The sequence below is a fragment of the Pipra filicauda genome, unplaced genomic scaffold, assembly GCF_003945595.2.
Source record: "Pipra filicauda isolate LSUMZ 115617 unplaced genomic scaffold, ASM394559v2 scaffold293_size922472_pilon, whole genome shotgun sequence".
Taxonomy (NCBI): Eukaryota; Metazoa; Chordata; class Aves; order Passeriformes; family Pipridae; genus Pipra; species Pipra filicauda.
In genome coordinates this window covers 192,330-212,611 of record NW_024104413.1, presented here as the reverse complement: position 1 = coordinate 212,611, position 20,282 = coordinate 192,330, and the positions used below count along the sequence as shown (strand labels likewise).

General features: G+C 39.2%; 1 protein-coding gene across 4 annotated transcripts in view; it reads left to right on the top strand.

The window, feature by feature from the left end:
• The window catches only part of SH3BP2 (SH3 domain binding protein 2), a 35,091-nt gene extending 21,111 nt beyond the window's left edge, over positions 1 to 13,980 (top strand). For 3 of the 4 annotated variants that reach the window (XM_027712794.2, XM_039382987.1, XM_027712790.2), the window contains exons 2-13: positions 2,434 to 2,573; positions 3,599 to 3,701; positions 5,303 to 5,420; positions 6,018 to 6,088; positions 6,450 to 6,538; positions 7,842 to 7,907; positions 8,458 to 9,046; positions 10,620 to 10,731; positions 11,079 to 11,134; positions 11,563 to 11,644; positions 11,896 to 11,955; positions 12,405 to 13,980. In XM_027712794.2, coding sequence (XP_027568595.1) covers positions 2,435 to 2,573; positions 3,599 to 3,701; positions 5,303 to 5,420; positions 6,018 to 6,088; positions 6,450 to 6,538; positions 7,842 to 7,907; positions 8,458 to 9,046; positions 10,620 to 10,731; positions 11,079 to 11,134; positions 11,563 to 11,644; positions 11,896 to 11,955; positions 12,405 to 12,542 — 1,623 coding nt within the window. In that variant the 5' untranslated portion in view covers position 2,434 and the 3' untranslated portion in view covers positions 12,543 to 13,980. The remainder of the gene's footprint in view (positions 1 to 2,433; positions 2,574 to 3,598; positions 3,702 to 5,302; positions 5,421 to 6,017; positions 6,089 to 6,449; positions 6,539 to 7,841; positions 7,908 to 8,457; positions 9,047 to 10,619; positions 10,732 to 11,078; positions 11,135 to 11,562; positions 11,645 to 11,895; positions 11,956 to 12,404) is intronic. The other variant, XM_027712791.2, reaches the window with a different exon arrangement.
• Positions 13,981 to 20,282: the final 6,302 nt, after the last annotated feature.

Genomic DNA, 20,282 nt, shown 5'->3' with positions numbered 1-20,282 from the left:
CTGCCTGAAATTCTGGCTTTTCAGGTGGGGAAGAAAATGTCCATCCAGGCATGCTTTAGTGAGCAGTCTGACTGGTGTACTCCTGTACAGAAGGCCAGCATGACCTAGACAAATATTTCTGTTTTCTGTATTTACCTAGGGTGTCACACACTTGTTCCCAGTGTTTGACTTTGGCTTCCTAGAAATTTCAGCTTACTGGTTGTTTTGGGTAACCTCTCTGAAACATTTAACTCTGCCTCTTCTGATAGCTTTTCAACCTAAGTACATAACACTGAAACAGTTTTACACCATACTCTGTGTACTTAAGTCCTTTCTTGTTCTGGTCTTTGTAGTAAAGGCACACAGGATTTCAAGAGCCATGATGAACTTGAAACTGTTGGATGGCATTGAGACTAAAGTTAGAGTTAGTTCAAGAAAAGTGGCATCAGAGTGTATTTATCTGAATGAAAAGATTCCACTTTCACTTAATCTTTTCTCTGAACAGATCTAGAAACAGACTGAAATAATCATAAACTAATTTTTAATGTTTGAATGTTGATGAGCACATCTTAAAAGAAGAATTTGGCCCAGGACTTGCCTTTGCATTCCTTATTTCAAGGAAATTACTCTTAGCAGTGCTGCAGTGTCAGCAGCCAGCTGGGTAACACTCTCCATTTCCCTCACTTAGACTTTTCTGCAAGATGTGGAGTAACAATTTGAAGGATTTGCTGGGGCAGGGTGTTAACTTCTGCTGCTATTCTTTGTTTTACTACTATTCTTAAAAGCTTTATGTGAGTAGCCCCTTCTCAGACCTGTTAATACATTGCTGGTGCTAGACATTTCACTGTGGGGGAGGAAGAGGAAGGAACAACTCAGCTTGGAAAGATCTCAGTCATTTAATAAGAACACGGAGGAAGCAGCAGAAGGAAGGATACAGCTGAATACGACAAAAGTAACTTAGCTTTTGGTGAGGAGGAAAGTCATGGGGGAAAATTTGGAAACCATGATGCCTTAATGTGTCTGCTGTGAAAGCCTTTCTAGGGCCTTGGGTCCTGCCTCCTCTGGTTGTGCCTGCTTCGTAACACTGGGGACCAAAACCTAATTTTTGTGATTAAGTGTTTTAGGCTGCCTGAAGAATTTAGTTTAGTTTAAATTCTCCTGGTAGAAATTACTAGGAACTTCTACCCTTTCCCACACACACATCATCAGCAAGGGCAAGCAGTTAGATCTGAATCCTATGCTGATCCACCTAAAGATCCACTGACGTGCATTTCTCTTTTCCTAACACATATTCAATGGATGTGTGCTCTGCTGTTGCACTTAATCCCTCAAAAAACTGCAACACTTCCTCGTTCTTTTCAGTATAGGAACTTCAGTTGCCATCTTAGGCTGGAGGGAAAAGTGCTTGGGCAGGGCATTGTGCTGAGGCTCTTGGTTTCTGTGCTGAGCCTCACTGTTGACCTCCCTTACTGTCCTTTTTGGGTAAAGGAGAAGCAAACAAGATCCGTTAGATTTCAGTCCTCCACTGAAAGCTTATCAGTTCTAAACCATCATTCCTTGATCAGAAATTAATTAACTGGAACTTCATTAGTTTGCCTTTTGCCAGCAAAGGTCTCTAGCCCTACACCTGAGGATAACAGACCCTTTTATGTCTAGGTCAAAATTCCCATTCAGTCCATGCATGATTTCTTTCCTCTATTACCCAGTAGGATTTTTAGCCTAGTTCTGTCACCATTTGAAGAAAAAGAGGGCTCATAGTTATATATCAGAAAAAGCTGCTACCTAAGAAACTAATCTTTTTGGTTTAAGATGACAGCAGAAAGAGTGGTAACTGCAAAGGAGCTTGGAGCATGGCATTAATGATTGGTATATAAATTAAATGGAAGCCTGCAGCAATCTGAGATGAACTTCATTTGCACAGGATATTGTGGCATATAATATCTGGTATGAGATTATATACTAATCTTTTCATTCAGAATAAAACATGTAAATATCAGGAGTAGGTAGTATTAGATACTTCAGTTATTAAACTTGGGCTTGAGTCCCTTGTTGTACAGAAAATGACATTGTATTTACATGTGTGGTGTAGCACTGGGAGAAGAAACCAATTTTCTTTCTAGTCACCTGCCTGATTAAGTCTGGCAGTGTTATCTGGAGCGTTTTTAACACAGAAATACTTAAATAACGTTTACTAAGCACTCTTCCATTGTTTCAACTACTGTCAGTCACTCTTGAGAGCTGTACAAAAATAAATCGGGACTTTTTGCACCACAGTTTTTTATACATTGCGAGGTTCCTGGAATCTTTGAACACCCGTCTGTGCTACATTCTTGAGTGCTGAACCACGTTAGTTGTTTGGAAAGCTTGTTTAAGGAAACAAGCTTTGTTTCTCAGTACTCACTCTTTAAAGTAAAATAGAAGTTTTAAACTGCTTTTAACTATTCAAAATTGCAGAATGATGGCCTCGCAGGAGCTGGTCTGGCCAGTCCCAATGAAGGCAATTGGAGCACAAAACCTTCTGACAATGCCTGGAGGAGTGACCAAATCGGGGTATCTTCATAAAAAAGGAGGCACCCAGCTGCAGATCTTGAAGTGTAAGTCGATTGAGTATTAACTAAATTAGGTGTTTTAAATGCTTGCCTCTGGGGCCTCTAACACATATCATGTTAGCAGACTCTTTATTGAAGCTGTTCTTCCACTTACTTTGTACTGGAATACAGTTTTACCTGAATATATGTATGAAAGACCCCTACTGAAAGATTTCTCCTTTAATTGTTTTGGAACTGTAAATCTTAAATAACAAATGTTGTCGTTTATTTTGCTTGTTTAAATTTCTTGTCAAATCCTTCACAAGTAAGATTTTTCAAGACAGATTCCTAGGATAAATATCAATTTCAAATACTCTTTTCTAAAAGAAATTAGTACTCAGCTTTTTTTTCCAGTTGGTTAATCTGTACTGGAAAAATATCCCAACTCTTGTTGCTGTTGTGAAATGGAAATTTTCTCACTGCCAACATTAGGCTGTACTTAAAACCAGTAATTTCTTTTGAAATCAGAGTGTGTTTACATGGAGAAAACTTCAGGTTTTGGCTTTATTTGTGTGCTATTCATATGCTATTCCTGTTTATATTGAAGCTATACATATATAGTTAAGGACAAAGATTACTGCCTTTGATATAGGAAGGAGTCTTGGCCCCTTCCAAAAAAGAAAATAGAACATCATTTTATTGGCAGCATTATGTACTTAAGGTGAAAGAAGAGATACCATCATGTTTTTGGGATGGATGTAAATAAGTATTTGTAGCCTGTAGCTACCTTCCCCCTATTGTTTATCCTGCTAGTAAAGGAGCACAGGTGGAGGTCAGACCTGCAGTCTCTGAGGCTGCTTTTGAAGTTTTCAGATGAGCTGCCTCTCAAATGAGGGAATCAAATGCTCCTGAAACTCTGTAAATAGACAGCTTTACCATGTGATTGATCATCAGCAAGCTGTCCCTTCACTAGTTCGTGCTCATTTATAATGATTAATAAGGTTACTAAAGCCTTAAGCAATAATTCTACCCAAGTTCTAGTTATTGTACTGCCCTTGGATTCATGTTTTGTTCACTTTTTATCTCTTCAGGGCCATTGAGATTTGTGATTATCCACGAGGGATGTATCTACTATTTTAAAAGCAGCACATCTGCATCTCCTCAGGGTGCCTTTTCTTTGAAAGGTTACAACAGGTGAGTGCCAAAAACTTGTTTAACACCCGAACTCCTTGTAGTTAATGCAAGAGACTATGGGCTTAATTTCCAACTAAGTTAAACACAGCTACATCTGTTCTTTGGGTTAAGCATTGGTCTTGGATTCCAAGAGAAGTATTCCTTTCAAATTGTGTATATGACATTTCCAGTGCTTGGCAAGTGGGTAGCCTTCATGTTCTGTAATTTGACCAATAAAGCTGTATGAATTGCAGTGGGCTTACTCTTGTTATTGGCTTAATGCTTGTGCAGATAGATGTGGATTCTTTCAGACAAATGATCTTTGTTCTGTAGGGATTTCGTTGATCATCACAAAACTAGAAAGGAATCAGAAAGGAAAATTTATGGAGTTACTGATTCAGCAACGCTAGTGTCAAAACTGAACTACAGAGTGATAAATAAGAGAATGCACGTGCAGGATGTCTTACTCGTTTTGCTACGTTTTAAATCTTAATATTTGCTTTGTAAGTTGAAGATGAAAATATATGGCTTTCAGGTTAGCCAGTCCTATCAGAGTCTGAGTGCAGCAGACCTACAAGGCCTACTAATGGAAGTCCAATCCAACCTTAGGAAATTGCTAAGAAAGGTTTAATGAGAGAGGGAATGTAGAGAAATATCAATGCAATTTGTTATTATTGTGCTGTATAATGTTCTCAGACTTCTGGAGTAAGGAATTATCTTTTCTTAGACTATGACAGCTTTTCTAACTGAGCACAACAGTGGCATATTTTAGGGGAATGCACTTGTAAACATTGTAGCTAATTAAAAACTCAAGATTAATTTGTAGAAGAAACTCATGGTGTAACGTGGTTGTGACACTAACTCCTGTAATCCACATTAATATGAAAAACACCACGGAATTTGTAAATGCTATAGACTGTGTTATTGCTTTTTATATATCTGCATTCTAGCAACCTTGTGGAGACCTTGGTTGGAATAGGGACCAGGCCTCAGTATTATGCACAGAGGGAAACATTATTGAAAAAGAATTTGAAATGAAAGAATTATTCAACTGGGTAGTTGCACGAAGGGGTTTTTATTTTTTTTTCCCAGAGGAATCTCAAATGAGGAAATTCCATATACACACAAAAAAAAGAAGTTGAGTTATGCTTGTTTTAAAATAGTAAAAAAAGTGCAAGAAAGTGTTTATGAGGGAAAAGTGACAAAATTAAGTTAACTTTTAATATTAGTTTTCCTAATTTTCCTTTTTTTCATGGGAAGCGTATGTTTTGATTTGTCCTCTGAAATAGTGCCTTTCTGAAAGAAGGACCACAAGCACCCTAAATACTTCTTACTGTGTGTGACACTTGTGAATTAATGCAGTTCACTAAAACTCTTGAACACGTCAAATGATGAGTGCTCTTCCTCCTGTCAGAGCTCTTGCATTGTCCTTGCTACCACTTAAATGGAGAAGTACTACCAGGGCACATATGGGGATTTCTGTGGTGTTTTCCTGGGCTTGGGGGTTATTTTTCATCAGGCAAAACTGGCCAGTATAACTGCTTTCTGTCAGAGCTTTCTGACTCGCTCAGCAGCATTAACTTTATAGACTGAGGTGTTTCTGTATCGGTCGTGTTTCTCAGGGTTATGCGGGCAGCTGAGGAGACAACATCAAGTAATGTGTTTCCTTTCAAGTTGGTTCACATAAGCAAGAAGCACAGGACGTGGTTTTTTTCAGCTTCTTCTGAAGATGAAAGAAAGGTAACTTTCTTCTTCTTTTACAATATAATTTTCCTTGAAGTGGAAAGCAAATCTTGGACTTCCCTAAAATCTAAATGAACTGGAAATGCAGCTGTCGCTGAAATTTGTATACCTAGTTCTTTGGGCTCCTCTGAAAATCATGTCTGAAGTTTTAACTAAGTTGGTGTTAGTTCAACTTGTAATTTAGGGAATGGCTGTAAGTGTCATACTAGATAGCATATGTTTCTCCATATTCCATAAATATTTCATGTTTATTCTTAGCCAAGGAACAAATATTTATATGTTTAAACCTTTGATAAAGTATGAAAACTGTTCAATGAAATCTCTTGCCCATAAACATACTACAAATAGGTACCTGGTTTTGGAAATAACAGCTTGAAACTTGAAAACTGAAAATTTAAATATTTCAGTATGTTCTTACAGCATTTTAGGCAGTCAAAACATTTGACTGAGTCCTTTCAATATAAAGTCATGGATATATACTATTTCAGTGTGTGTTCCCTGCACAGTTGCTCTGTTCTTACAGAGGACAGATACATCTGTGTTTAATAATTTAAAGATGGTTGTGTTGAATGTTGTATTTTTATTTTTGTTTAGAATTGGATGCTGTCCTTGAGGAGAGAAATTGATCACTACCATGAGAAGAAAGAAACAATAACAGAATTCAGGTATAAGCCCTTAATCTTTATTAGGTTTTTATCACTTTTGCACTAGCTCTTGACAGTGGTGGTTTAGGCTTTTCACACCTACAAGTAACTTGCTGTTGAATAAGAACAGGTGCAGTAAGACCCAAGAAGGAAGACCCTTCCTAATTCATACTTTAAAGAACACCAAGACAAAAATAAATCTTTTTACTAAGAGAACTTTAAATGTCAGCTTTGTGTAATACAATCTTTTTAAAAGACAGCAGCAACATATAAGACTGTTAATTGGGAAATAGGAACAGATGGCTTCTGCTTTTCCAACATTCTTTTCCAGTGCTAGAGCCCTGCTAAACAGAAGATACTCTGTCTTTTTTTTTTTTTGCAGTGACTCTGGTTCTGATGCAGACAGTTTCTATGGCTCAGTAGAACGTCCCATTGATATCAAGTATTCTCATCATTCAGCAGATAATGAAGGTGACAAATCAGACGCTGATAAATAAGACTTCTTTATTTGTTTATTTATGTCTTCTGGATTCTGCAGGAATTACTCCCGTAACTTAAGCAAACTGTTCCATTTTGCAACTGTTTTTTTTACAAGGTGTATAGCTGTTGCAGTTTTAAATCAGAAGCAGATATTCTGTTAGTAAAAATAAAGAAATTCAGATCTTTCAAGGAGGTTAGTTAGAAGTGAGGACATGACAGAGAGCCTGCCCGGAAGGCACTCACAACATATTTCAGCAACTGACTTCTAGTCAAGAAATATATTAGTAAAATCCAATATGAGAAACCTTGCCTCAGGGTTCAACAGAAATCCTTTACTAGGCCTTTTCTCATCTTCCCTTTCAGATTTCTAAGGGCAGGGTTGATGGGAGTGAGTACTCTCATTTCCTGAAGGGAAATTCCTGACTATTTTTCTTGACTAAGACAAAAAGGCAGGACTGAGTTTTGTTAGGAAATCCGGTTCAATTGCTGCAAAGCAGAGGAAAACCAACTCATCAGCATTTCATGTAGGATTGTAGTTTAGTCCTTCTGTGTTTATGGGAGGGAAGGTTTGTGTGCAAGATGAATTATGGTAAGAGGCCTAGTAGGAGTTTAAATTAGGAAAATTATCTGATAAAAATCAGTTCTATTCTTACCTTTTTCACTTTTTAGTGCATTTCTCTCATACTGTTCTTGTATGTATACTCCTCTTATAATCAATGAGAAAGTACTGCCTAGAAGTAACATGTTTTTCTTGTCTTGATTATTCTGATTTACAATTAGAGGCAACATTGAAACCACTTTGTTGTGGTGCATTTTTTTTTTTTTGTTGCCAGAGCAAGGCACAGAGTTAATTGTAGATCACTAGTCTTGCTTAGGCTTCCATATTGCAAAATCATAAATGTTTCTGTGTTAGGGTTAAGTTTTGGGGATTATATTTTTTCCAAGTGGTTTTGCCAATGCATCCATGTAGTTGTGTCTCTGCAACTGATTAGAATTTTTCTCAGGAAAGCTATAGCACTAGAAATTTTAACTTAAAAGTTGGAAAAAAATTTCATATTTAGTGTACTTCATCTCCCCCTGTTGTAAGTGATGGCTTTCTTAATTGACATTAAAATTTAAGGAAACACCTATTCTAGATGGCAGAGAGTTGGACCAAAATTATTAATTTTTTTTTTTACCTCTTTAAAAAAAATTCTGAAAAATATTTGTTTATTAAAGAGCCCTAAGTAGTTGATACTCTTTCTTGGTTCCAGGACTACTTATCAGAGTCTAACACACTTATTTTTATCTGCAGATTATGACCAGGAGGAAGAGGATGAGTCCTACTTGCAGCCAGATACTTGTGACATAGTGAAAGATGGTATGTGATTTCTTTGATTCCCTTTATGAAAGGCCCCCAGTGAAGGCAATATTCACATGGAATGCCAGGTTATTATTTTGCTTTGGTCATAACTAAAACATTGGAAGTGGTAAAATAACTGAAGTAATGCACGCGTATCTAATTTTGAGAGGTATTTAGGGTCAGAAGTTTATAGTAACAGCAGTAACCATTTACAGAAAGCAGAACATGCTTGCAGGCCTCCTGCCCTGGATGACCTGCATCTGGCCATCAGTCTGGAGCAGGACTAATGCTTTTAATGTAGTCTGTTTTTTCTTTATTTTTAGCAAAGAGAAAAGCCTTTGCTAAGTCATCACAAGCCATGCCTGAATAAAAATAGCAGGAGTTTACTGCCTATAACATGAAGAACTCTGCTGAAAGTTAAATGCTTATCCAGCATTTTGGGTACTGTCAGACCAGATGCCAGTGAAATACCATAAATCACATAGAAAATTAATGTGAAAAGTGTTGTTTGTTGACATACTGTATTTCCCCTCAGAGTGTCATGCTTTTGGATGTCTTCTTTCTGCAGATATGGTGCTGCCCCCAGCATACCCACCTCCGCCCGTTCCTCATGTCAGAAAAGCTGCCTACACAGAAGCAAGGGCAAATTCCTATGCTGGCAAACCTACAGCACCAGCACCACCACCACCTCCTAAGAGGAGCTTACCTGATATCAAACTAGAGGATCCCGTAACCACGAGAGAGCCGCAGTTGCAGTGCCGAGCTGAACCTAATCTAAAGGTTCAGTCCTCAAGCCGGAGACTAAGTGAACAGTTGCCCCCTGTGCCCCCTTTGCCTGTTTTCAAGAAGCCTGTGTGTGTCAAAGAATCTCACCCATTGCCTCCAGACCCTCTGCCTCCAGCCCAAGTTCTTCCTCTTCCAGAAGGATGCGAGAAGCTAAAAAACTTAAACCTTTCACAGCGAACTCCTCCTCCACTACCAGCCAATAAACCCAAGCTGTCACAGCTCACTGAAAAACCAGTGGAGCTGAAAGTGCCAAGAGAACATGGTAAACCTGGACTGTTTGTGCCACCAGTGCTCCCAAAGCCACCTGTGCCAAGCCACCAGCCCCCTGGAATCAAGCCTAGAGCAGAGAAGTCTTCATGTCCCCAGTTACAGTAAGTATGAAAACACAATGCACTATTATGTTTTTCCATTGTGTATTAGTTAACTAGTAGACAGACATATTTCTCAGATTCATAGTGATACCTGTTTCTCTTCCCTGCACCGTCCCTCTCTTCCTCGGTGTTGTGCTTTTATTGCCTGTGTTTGTTATTTGAAAATTCTGTAATGAATTTAGTTTCAGAAATAGTTCAGAAAGAAATAGTAGATAAACCAAAAAAATAATTACACCAAAATTTTATAGTTCATTTGTTTTCAGGTGACTCTCAAAGCCTTAATAGCCTTTGATTGCAGTGAATAAGAAGACTTTATGTCAGAACCTCAAGGAAATACAGAAACAATTTTAGGCTTCTGTGGAGATAGGAAATGTGTTCCATTTTATATTAAGATCAACTTCAGTAAGGGATGTGGAACTAGTTATGGTGGTGAATCAGATGAAAATATTTTTGTCCATGGGATCATTCAGCAGCTCTGAAGAACAAGTAATACACTCTTTAAAGACAAAATACAAGGAAGACACTGACAGACTGGAGTGAGTCCCATGTCAGGCCACCAAGATATTTGGGCTATAGCACATAAGTGAGGAGAGGCTGAGAGAACTGGATTCATTCAACCTTTAGGAAGACCAATGAGAGATCACTGGTACCTGCTACTACTTAGTGGGTGGGTGTGGCAAGACAGAGCAAGACCTCCTAGGTCTGCAGTGTTTTGGGATTAGAGGCAACAGGCAGAAGTCACAATTTGGGAAATTACAGGTAGGTATTAGGAAAAACTTTTTACCATGTGGATGGTGAAACACCAGAACCAGGTAGCTGTGGAATCTCCATCCTTGGAGATACTCAAAACTTGATTGGCTATAGCTTCCTGAGCTAACTGATCTGGTTGGACCTCTTTTGTGCAGGAGCTTGGACTAAATGACCTCTAGAGGTCTCTTCCTACCTAAATTAATCTATGATTACTCAAATTATTTTGCCTTCCAGCTCTGGGGCCCCCATCACAAGAAAGGTGTGTTGGCCTGTTGAAAGTGGTCCAGAGGAGGCCACTAAGTTGATCCGAGGACTGGAGCACCTCTCCTGTGAAGACAGGCTTGGGGGAGTTGGGGTTGTTCAGCCTGGAGAAGAGGAGGCTCCAGGGAGACCTTCCAGCACCTTCCAGTACCTAAAGGGGCTACAAGAGAGCTGGAGAGGGATTTTTCACAAGGGCATGTAGTGATAGGACAAGGGGGTAGGGCTTTAAACTGAAAGAGGGAAGGTGTAAGTTTAGATTAGATATTAGGAATTAATTTTTTTACTGTGAGGGTGGTGAGCTGCTGGAACAGGTTGTCCAGAGAAGTTTTGGAGCATGGAAGTGTTCGAGACCAGGTTGGATGGGGCTCTGAGCAACCTGGTTGAGTGGAAGGGGGGTCGGAACAAGATGATCCTTAAGTTCCCCTTCCAACCCAAACCGTTCTATGATCTGGGGGCTAAACTGAAATTTCTGTTGTAGTTTTACTATCCCTTCAGTGTTTTGTGTAAACTTGTTCTGTTTTCCTGATGACATATCCTTCAGTTTTCGTTCTGTTTCTTCCAGGAGATCACCACCAGATGGACAGAGTTTTAGAAGCTTTTCATTTGAAAAACCAGCACTACCCTCCAAGCCAAGCCAACCTGATGATGATAACTCTGATGATGACTATGAAAAAGTAAGACTAAACAGATGATCCATTCTCAAAGAATATTTTTTTCCTTGCTCATGTATACTTTTGGCAATTGTTTTAAATACATTATTCCAGGAAAAGAATAGCTTTCTGAAAGCACAGTGCTGTGTAATTTTTTTTTTAATTTCTTTTTGAGCCTCTTTGAGAATGCCTTGATAAGTTCTGGATTTTAATACTGGATATAAAGGAGAAAAAAGCATAAAGTATTGATTAAATCACCATTAATAATTTCAGATAGTGATGGCTGTAACTTATTTGCATAACATGTTGCTCATGTTTTGAGTTGTCATTGACTTACACGGTGATTTTATTTTCTTCCTATTTTTTTACAGGTTGGGCTGCCTGCTTCAATATTTCTTAATACCTCTGAATCCTTTGAAGTTGAAAGGTAAAAATGTGACTTTTAAAATAGTTACTTGGAAGTCCTACCAAAACCTGTACTGAGCAGTAGTGCAAAGATAATTTTGATAGGTACGACTTGTGTTTAAAAACACACTACAGGTATTTAATATGGAAATCCCTTCTTAGGGAAGTTAGTTCAGTGCTCGTGTATCAATTGATAGATGAGAATGCAACGTGATTTTGCTCCATTTGGGGAAGGTTGTTCTGCCAGGAAAGTAGATGAGACCAGAAAGCCAGATCTTCTGTGCTGCACTGCTGGTTTGGATGTTAGAACAGTGACATTCTTTCAGTGATGATCTACTATGAATTATTACAACTGATATAGAGATTTGTAAAAAAGAATTTTAGGACTGTAGGCACTTGACTTATCTGAGCCATAAAATGCTAATATATGTAATTGCTTATTCTTTTTAGGATATTTAAAGCTAGTAGCCCACAAGGACAACCGCAAAATGGATTGTACTGTATTAGGAACTCATCTACTAAACCTGGAAAGGTAACTTGCAATTGCTGAATCTACCCCCTAGAAAACTTCTTGATTAAGACATATTATATCTTATGTATGACAAAGTACTTAATAATTTAGATGGGCTCTTTTCTTAAAGCAAGAAAATATGAGACAATTGCTATCCTGTCAGGGATTTTTTTTTTTTTTTTAGGCTGAATTTTAAGTGATTCCTCAATAATACATTGACTTAGAAGAGCTTGGTAGCATAGACTGAATATGTTGCATTTTTCTTCTTCAAGGTATTGGTTGTATGGGATGAACCTGCAGGAAAAGTGAGAAACTACAGAATCTTTGAAAAGGTTAGTCGCTGCACTCTGTGTGCATGTGTATATTATATATATGTGTGTGTGTATAAAATGTGGGTGCATATAGGTATATATTGGAATTAGTAAGCTAAAGTCTAAACTTGTTGCCGTTCCTGAAAGTAAAAATCAGCTGATTTACAAATATCTTGTCTAGGGTGAGAGTTTGAGTACTCAGATCTGGGCTGTCTAGTTGGTGTATCACACAAATGATAAACTATAAATGTTCACATCTAAATTTCAGCTCCAGATGAATCCTAAAGGATGGAATATTAAATTCCTGAGTTTAATATGGACTTATTTGTGTGACTGACTAGTTTGCAAGGCAGTCATATGTTTGAAAGAACTTCTTTAATTCTGATTATGGGGTTTCGGCTTTTTCTCTTTAAACAATGAGTTGGAAACATTACTGTCAATGATTACATATGGTTTCTGTTCTACAACAGGATGACAAGTTTTACCTGGATTCAGACATCATGTTTTTGAACATGGGAAGTTTGGTTGAATACTACAGCACTCATGTCTTACCTAGTCATGACAGCCTGATGCTTCGGTGTCCTTATGGTTACTCCAAACCAAGGTGACATGACAGCCCTAGTTCACTGACACCCCACTGCCCTTGAGCCGGCTGTGGACTCCTGCCACTGCTGGACATCCTGCTGTTTGCACACACAAACTGAGTCTGTTCCCACCATTTATTCTCACATGAATTGTATATAAACACCACATAAAGAACTCTTGGTAAAACCTTACAATCCAGATCCGTGGATTTGATGGTCTTTTCTTTCAAAAAGATCTGAACTGGTTATGCTGGGAAAGCTGTCCAGGATACCCAGACTTTTTATAAAACTGCTGCTATCACTAATCTTCTTGGAATGTCAAAGATGGGCATGAACAAAAAAGTGGACTGAATACAACTGATCCAGAAAATGGAAACTTGTGGACGTATATCAGAATTTACTTGTGACAGGGAATACTAATACTCTGACTTGAAGGTAGTGCTTCTAAAGTCAGCACTGGTGCTCAACTGAAATATTCTTTTGTATTACTTGTATAGTTGACGTGTAAATAATGAAGACTTCTGTGCAAACTATTTGATTTACTGTGGGTAAAGATGATCAGGAAATCTGGCTTTTTTTTAAGCCACCTCATACATACGTGTACCTTCCGAGTACAGTGTCTGCAGTAATCACTGTCAGGTACTATCCAGCTGATACAGTTGTGGCATCTCAGTCTGAATCTGTATCCACAAACTTCTTTTTTTTCTGTTACCTTTTCAAAGTTTACACATGCCCATTTTAATGTTGTTACCACTAGATTGCCACAACTTTAAAAACATAACAAAACCATCACGGAATAAGAATTTTCTGTTTATGAAAACAATAAACCAGGATTTAGTCCCTAAGGAATTTTCCTTACTAATCAGATGTAGTATGAGGATCATACACAGGAATGGAGGCAAGAAACTCTGCCTCCATCTTTTGCAAGAGACAGACATACACAATATCAGTCTTTTGATCTCTGTTCCTGCTCTAATAGGGTTTATGTGTATATTAAGTACTCAAAATTCAGATTTCGTTGAATATCTTAAGTTTCTAATTCCTTTTATTTTAAATTAGTATCCCTGTGATTCACTACTCTGACATGATCGACTCTAAAGAAGGCTCAGCCAAGACAGCATTTAAAAAACATTTTTGGCAAATACATATATGTATATCAGAGCAAGTTCAAGTTTCTTACAGTATTCACATACACTGTTTAGAAAGTAAATTTTTCTCTGTCTGGGAATAATTGACTTCATTGTGTCATGACAGTCATATTTACAGTATGTTCTCTTTGGGGCTCTATTCAGATTTATTTTTCCACCCATACACTCAGAAGATTTTTATATTGTACACATACATCTACAACATAACACTTTCTTTACTTGTGTAATACAAGAGTTGAAAATATGTAAATTTTTGTGTTAATGCCGTTTTGTATCTAAATGTATAGATTTCTGAAACAGATAAAAACTTTCAGTGCCAGTTCACCTCATTTTGTGTGGTCATCTTTAATTTCGTGGGTGTGCATTTTAACGCTCTTTTTGTAGTTGTGTTAGATACTGTTAGACTCTTCTAATCATGAAGTTAAAGGAATTAGTTTTCAGTCCCCTCAAGAAGCAAATCTTCATGTAAGCAACGCTGAGAAATCTGGCATTCTGGTCATCAGATGGTGCAAGGTAATCCCCTCATCCCTCCCGAAACAGGTGGAAGGGTTCCAAACAAATCTGCAGTCACTTACACACTTTTCTCCAAGCCCTCTTGCTCCTATGTACTAGTCTGTTTAATGCCAAATCAAACGAAGTTAAATTTCTGGTGTTGGTAGGGAAGAAAGTCACAGCTAGAACACATGGCTCAGTCTATCTCCTGTACCTCTCACTAAGCTGCCTCTCTTCATTCCTTCACCACAAAGCAACCTTTGTGTCTTCAGCCTCCTGCAAGCTCCTTAGCTTTAAAGGAGTTTGTTGGGAAATGTAAAAGCATTTGGTGAGCAAAAACAGTTTTATGCGTTTGGTACTATCCGAGTTAAAACTAATTGATACTAGTTTGGAAAAAGTCTTGCTTCCTCTGTCTGAACCTCCAGGAAAAAGTGTTACAGGTGCTATTTGGGAAGGGGGGGTGTTGCTGTTCTAGGGGAAAGAAAATTAGAGTGGTTTTGAAAATAAAACAAAGGACAATCAATCAATAGGCAGCATGTCATAAAAAGTGAATCAATATCCAGGCACTTTTTCTATGACAATAAAGGTGCTTTGTGTCAGCAGTCAAGTATTCCCTGGTTCAGAACTTTAGTTTTTACAAGAATGTGTGTGAGGAAGCAGCGAGAGCATTTGTAGCCTCCGGTGCTTCATCCTTTGGAACGTGCAAAAGGGCACTGAAGATTTTGGAAGCTTTAACTGTGATTACTTAGAATGTGGGGACATCTGCTGGTCAGCCTGTTCCACGCAGGGATCCACACAACCTGATTCCAGCTGCTGAGCATGTGCGTGGAAGTCATTAGAGAGAAATCAATCTTAAGGGACTTCAGATAGAAGCTAGAGATTAAAGCTAACTTCAGGTGGAAACTTAATGAGCCGGGTCTTTGAAACTTAAGAATCTTTTGGCTCACCTCTCACATATGTAGCAATGTTGTTTAGCAAAATTACTCATTTGAATGTCTTTTAACCTGGATGACAACCAAATTAATTCATATTTCTGTGTTAAAATTATTCTTAAAATAGACTTTGAGGTTGAATTTACCTAATGGACTTCTGAGCACCACCTAAATTTATCCACTTTGTGAAGCATTAAAGAGTTGTTTTGAACATTAAATACTTCACCTAGCAGCAAGCAAATTGCATAATGTTGCAATAGTTTCTATCTCATGAAAAAGTCAACTCCTTGATCTCAAGGAGGGGTTTTTTTTCCTAGTAGTGGGAGTGCTTGAGATGCCTGTAATTACAGTCCCATCAATAGGACAGCTGATAGTTCTTTTTCTATAAATACTCGAAGTACCAAAATATCAAATACTACTACAGCTTCTAGAGCAGAGAGCATTTGAGCTCACTTTAATACTGGACAGGCTGAAGTGATCAGTCAAGTTCAGTAGGCTTCAGGTATGTAGCAAGCCTTGTAGCACAGCCAACTCCAAATCTATTCCTTCAGGGCTTCCATTCCTGTATCTTAATTACAGGATGGTCATTACAATCCCACACTTGTACCTCCTTCCTTACATCATCTAGTTCCTAGGAAGCAGGTGATCCAACCTCTCAGGTTCATGGCGTGGCCCTAATGGGCGTGTAATCTTGGAGATAGCAAAGAATTGTTTTTAATGTCATTTCATTCACATATATTCACTGGAGTTGGTTTGCACAGAAATGACAGTAATAACCATTTACAGGATTAGATCTCTGGATATATAAAATCCATATATATGTAAAATATATATCTAAAATGAGGGGAAAGCACCTAACCCTTCTTTGAGTTACCACCTTCTCTGCCTTTTAACGACCACTGTGTGCAAATGCTCTCTGTGTATGATCTGGGCACAATCAGTTCTCTGGCTGGGGGGCTGATGTGCGCTGAAATTCTGATCTGGAAAGCCCTTTACTTGGATGGGGTTTTGCTCCCATAGGGAAGGCCAGTGATGTGAAAGGGCCACCACAGCAGCACAGAAAACAGAAGAGTTTGTTCCATGGAAACTTACTGAAGGATTTTATTACAGGGCAAATACGGAAAGATGTGCCAGGTGTGGCCTCACGAGCTGTGTGTTTTAGGCTTCATTGATTATGTTGTGCTTTAATTTACACTGTGCTTTAATACATGGTTGGGGTTTTTTTCCAAGGAAATGCCAGCCACACCCTAACCATGGGAGTGCTGATGAAAATGTGTCATTTTAAAATTAAATATGACTTAAGGGAATTAAAAATTTTATATTCTAATATTACAAAGCTTCTCTCAAGATTAATTAATTTTCTCCTATATATAATAATAGCTGAAGTATGAACTGCCTTAAAATACTTTTTTAGGCTTTTCAGCCCTCCTCATTACTTTGAACTTGCCCTGGTACCTTTTTCCTTTCTTTGTTTTACTCTCTGCTTGTAGTTCTAACTTTGGTTCAAAAGTTCTAAACTTCTTTTAGTGACATTTTTCCTTCTACTACTAAGGATGAAGATGTTCATCAGAGAGCAGCTAAAAACAATTTCAGCAGCTCTAGTCACACTGGAATTCATATAGAAGCAACTTGCAGAAAACATAGAACTAGAAGGCAGGTGATACTTAGGAAGCCATAGATGTTGCAATTGAAAGAATTGGATTTACTTGGAAAAGCGTTTTGGAAAAACAACCCCAAACCTCCACAAAGAATGTTGGTTGCTGGAGTTCCTTTGGCTGAAGCCATCATTGCACCTTTGGTTGCATTTGACTGGAACTGTTATTAACCAGCTTGAACCATGTAGCTCAATTTACATTTCATCTCAGTCATGTATAAAAATTTCTCTATGCTTCCTGAGCATAAAGTCAATATCTTTCAAAGTTAAAGCCAAAGCGGCCTCTCAGTTTAACAGATTGTATAAAATCTGGCAACATTTAGTATCGGCCTGTTCCAGCTGCTCTGTCCTTTTCCCACCTGCTGCTTCAGTTATCTTTATTTTTTCAGCTCATACAAACCTCCAATGTGTTTTTGTTTACTTGCGGAGGGAGGTGAAAGTAGACCAGAATACATTTTTTTTCTTTCATGTAGTTTTCCTGTTGAATGTTTCTCATATGTACTTTAGAGTTTGTCTCTACATATGATTTTCAGTCCATTGGGAAAACTCTTCTTCCTTGCATAAATCAGTAGAATTCAAAAAAGCAGCTCCCTGTGAAGAATATGAATTCATATACTTTTAGACATAGCCTTACCTACGCTGACCAAATTTAGTAATACTGCACATAAACTACGAGGTATTAGTACTGCTGTTAATCACAGTTTAAAGTAAGATAACCCATTACATAATTTTTAAAAAGGCATTTAAGTTGAATAATTTCAAAGACAAATCCCTCACAAGTCTTTCAGTAGTAATGCTGCACGTGCTTAAGCTCCCTTGTCCCACCACCAGCACAGTCCTGTGTGCCAGTGAGAGGCACGGCACCTGGGGGCTGCTCTTGGGGTATTTTGTACAGATAATTTCTATTTGTCCATGCACACCCTCCCAGTGCTCCAGCTTTGGTATGACTGGCCTGGAACTGGCTTTTACTTTGCTGGCACAAGGAAGTTCCAATGCAAAGACTCTCCTTTTGAAGGCCCCTGGGGAAAGCAGCAGAGAGTTTGCATACTGGCATTGTTTTATTTAGAGGAACCAGAACTTTGCCTGGGAAATGGAGTAAAAGATCTGTGTGAGATGAAAATGAATGATGACAGTAGGGAAGCAAGTCCTGCCCAGCCAACAGACTGTCAGGACAGAACAGTTCTGGCAGGCCAAGAAAGATCTATCTTGATGCTATCATTCACAGTTTATAGGTAAGAAAGCTGACCTGGAACTGCTTATGTGAAATAAGTGCACCCCACATAAAGGAAAAGATAAATGTCCTAAGGCCAGATGTGTGACGTCAATCCAGTCCTGTGCTTCTCTCAGGCAGCTTGGAACACCAAGAAGTGCTAATGCCAGGTAAAGAGGCCAGCTGCATAAAAATAACTGTACAGTGTTATTTTTCTGATATCTAGTAAAGCCAAACTACAGTAATTTGTAAATGAATACATTCACACTGACACTTGTATTTGAGGCTGTTTGATGTAAGTTGAGGCCAGTGATGCTGCTGCTCGAGCCTGCTAAGGAGAACAACTGACTGTGAATGAGTCAGCAAGAGGAACATCTGTACTGCCTGAGCAGCACCACGTTCTGACACCTCTCGTGGGAACATTTTGCTGTCCTTACCATCCACCACAGTATTTTTCTGGTTTTTGAAGGCCAGTAACCATTCTCCAGTAAAGGTGCAGATGTGTACGTGACAAGTGGAAGCCTACTAGCTACAAACTTGCCTTGGTCATTATCCCAGAGCCCTCAGCAGCAGCACAAAGATCTTGAAGGAGTCAAATACTTCAGCCTGAAAACTGCTGTGTGGTTCATGCTGTACCTTTTGTTGAAGCTGTAATGCTGCAAACCCAGCTGGCAAGAGTTAACAAAGACAAGTTCTTCATGTCTTAAATAATGCAGCAGTGCTTTTTCTGATTGTCTTGCCTTATTTCTGCATCACAGTGTACTGCTTTAGTGCACGTCAGCCCTCCCTTGTGTTTCTGCCCATGTAACCCTACCTTTGCCTTTGCTGCAGCATTGCCTTTGCTGCAGCATTGCCCTTCCTGCAGCTGGGCAGAGGCAGGGCAGGAACCTGGGCAGCTCGAAAACTGAACAGGGAAAATAAACACCATCATGCATCAGCTGTCACAGTCTCGGCCTGCAGAACGAGTTGGTTGATTCGGCAGGAAGCTGGTCTTGCCCCCTCCCTCAGATTAGCCAGGTAAAACAATATTTTCTCTGGCCTCAAGATTATGGGAGATGATGCAAGGGGTGGGGGGAAGGCTGGAAGGGCTCAGTGGCAGACCTTGGGCAGGTCACAGAGTAGGACACAAGAAGGGTAAAGGAACAGAACTCTCCTGCAGCAGGAGAGTGGAGCTGACAAAAGGCATCCTTTGATTAGCCCAAGCTGCTTGTGCCGCTGCACCCAGTGGTTACACAAACACTGAGAGGAGCATCGCCAGAGAATGAAATGACCCTGCCCTCCCCCAGCCCCCGGGCACTGCTGCTGTCCTCAACATCCCCATCCTTTCTGGTACTGCTGGTCTTGGAGCCATGCACTGAGCTGGAGAGGAAACCCATTCAGCTTAAAACAGCTTAAAGCAGTATTTTTTTTCTGAGTTGCTTTTAACATGGATTCGTTCTCCCATTTACTTTTCCAGACAAGAAGAGAGAGAGCTTTATGTGTTAAATGCCACAGGGGGAAAGGAAAGGGGAAAGGAAAGGGGAAAGGAAAGGGGAAAGGAAAGGGCCAAGATGAAGGAGCATTTTGACAGATAATCAAAGAGAAGACACTGCATGAGGCAGGTGGCTGGAGCCCACAGGTCCAGAGCAAGGACAAGAGTGTGCTACCTGGTATGTACACACATCCACTGGGCTTAACATGGGGACAGGAAGGTGAAGTGACTTTAATCCTCTAGGCTTACAGCAACAGTTCTTACAAAAAGATGTTCAGACATAATTTGCTAATCATTAGTAATTACACAAACACATGTCCTGTTGTGGAATGGTTTTGACTAGGCAGATCTATGTCCAGCAGGCCCTTTTTGTCAGATGTGCCATAATCATTCTGCATCATCACTTGACAACCAAACCATCATTTTTGGAGGCTGAATTCACAGATAAGTTTACATATATCTCTACGGCCTGTTTTCCCATTCTGAACAGTAAACAGATGAAGATTAATTGCCTGAAAGTGAGAAGTAGGTAAGTGGAGTGTGTTTCCTCAGTGGAGCTGGTTGGAGCAGGCTAGATTCCTCCCATATTCCACGGGAGGTGTCTCCCGAAGGCACCCATCAGGTTCTGCTAGCTACAGTCTGTTTCCTTCCCTACTTATGGATAACTTGGGGGTGGGAGTTAAGAGACAGCAGAGCAAGAGAGTTCAGTGTTTCTGAGAGCATGTTCCCAGACACCTAACTCTTCATTCGGCAGGCAGGATTCTATACAACAGTGTCCAAAAAGAAGTGTAAAGTAGCAGTCTTAAAATGATACAGCAATGATAGTAAAAATGTACAGAAAATGATGACAGATAGCA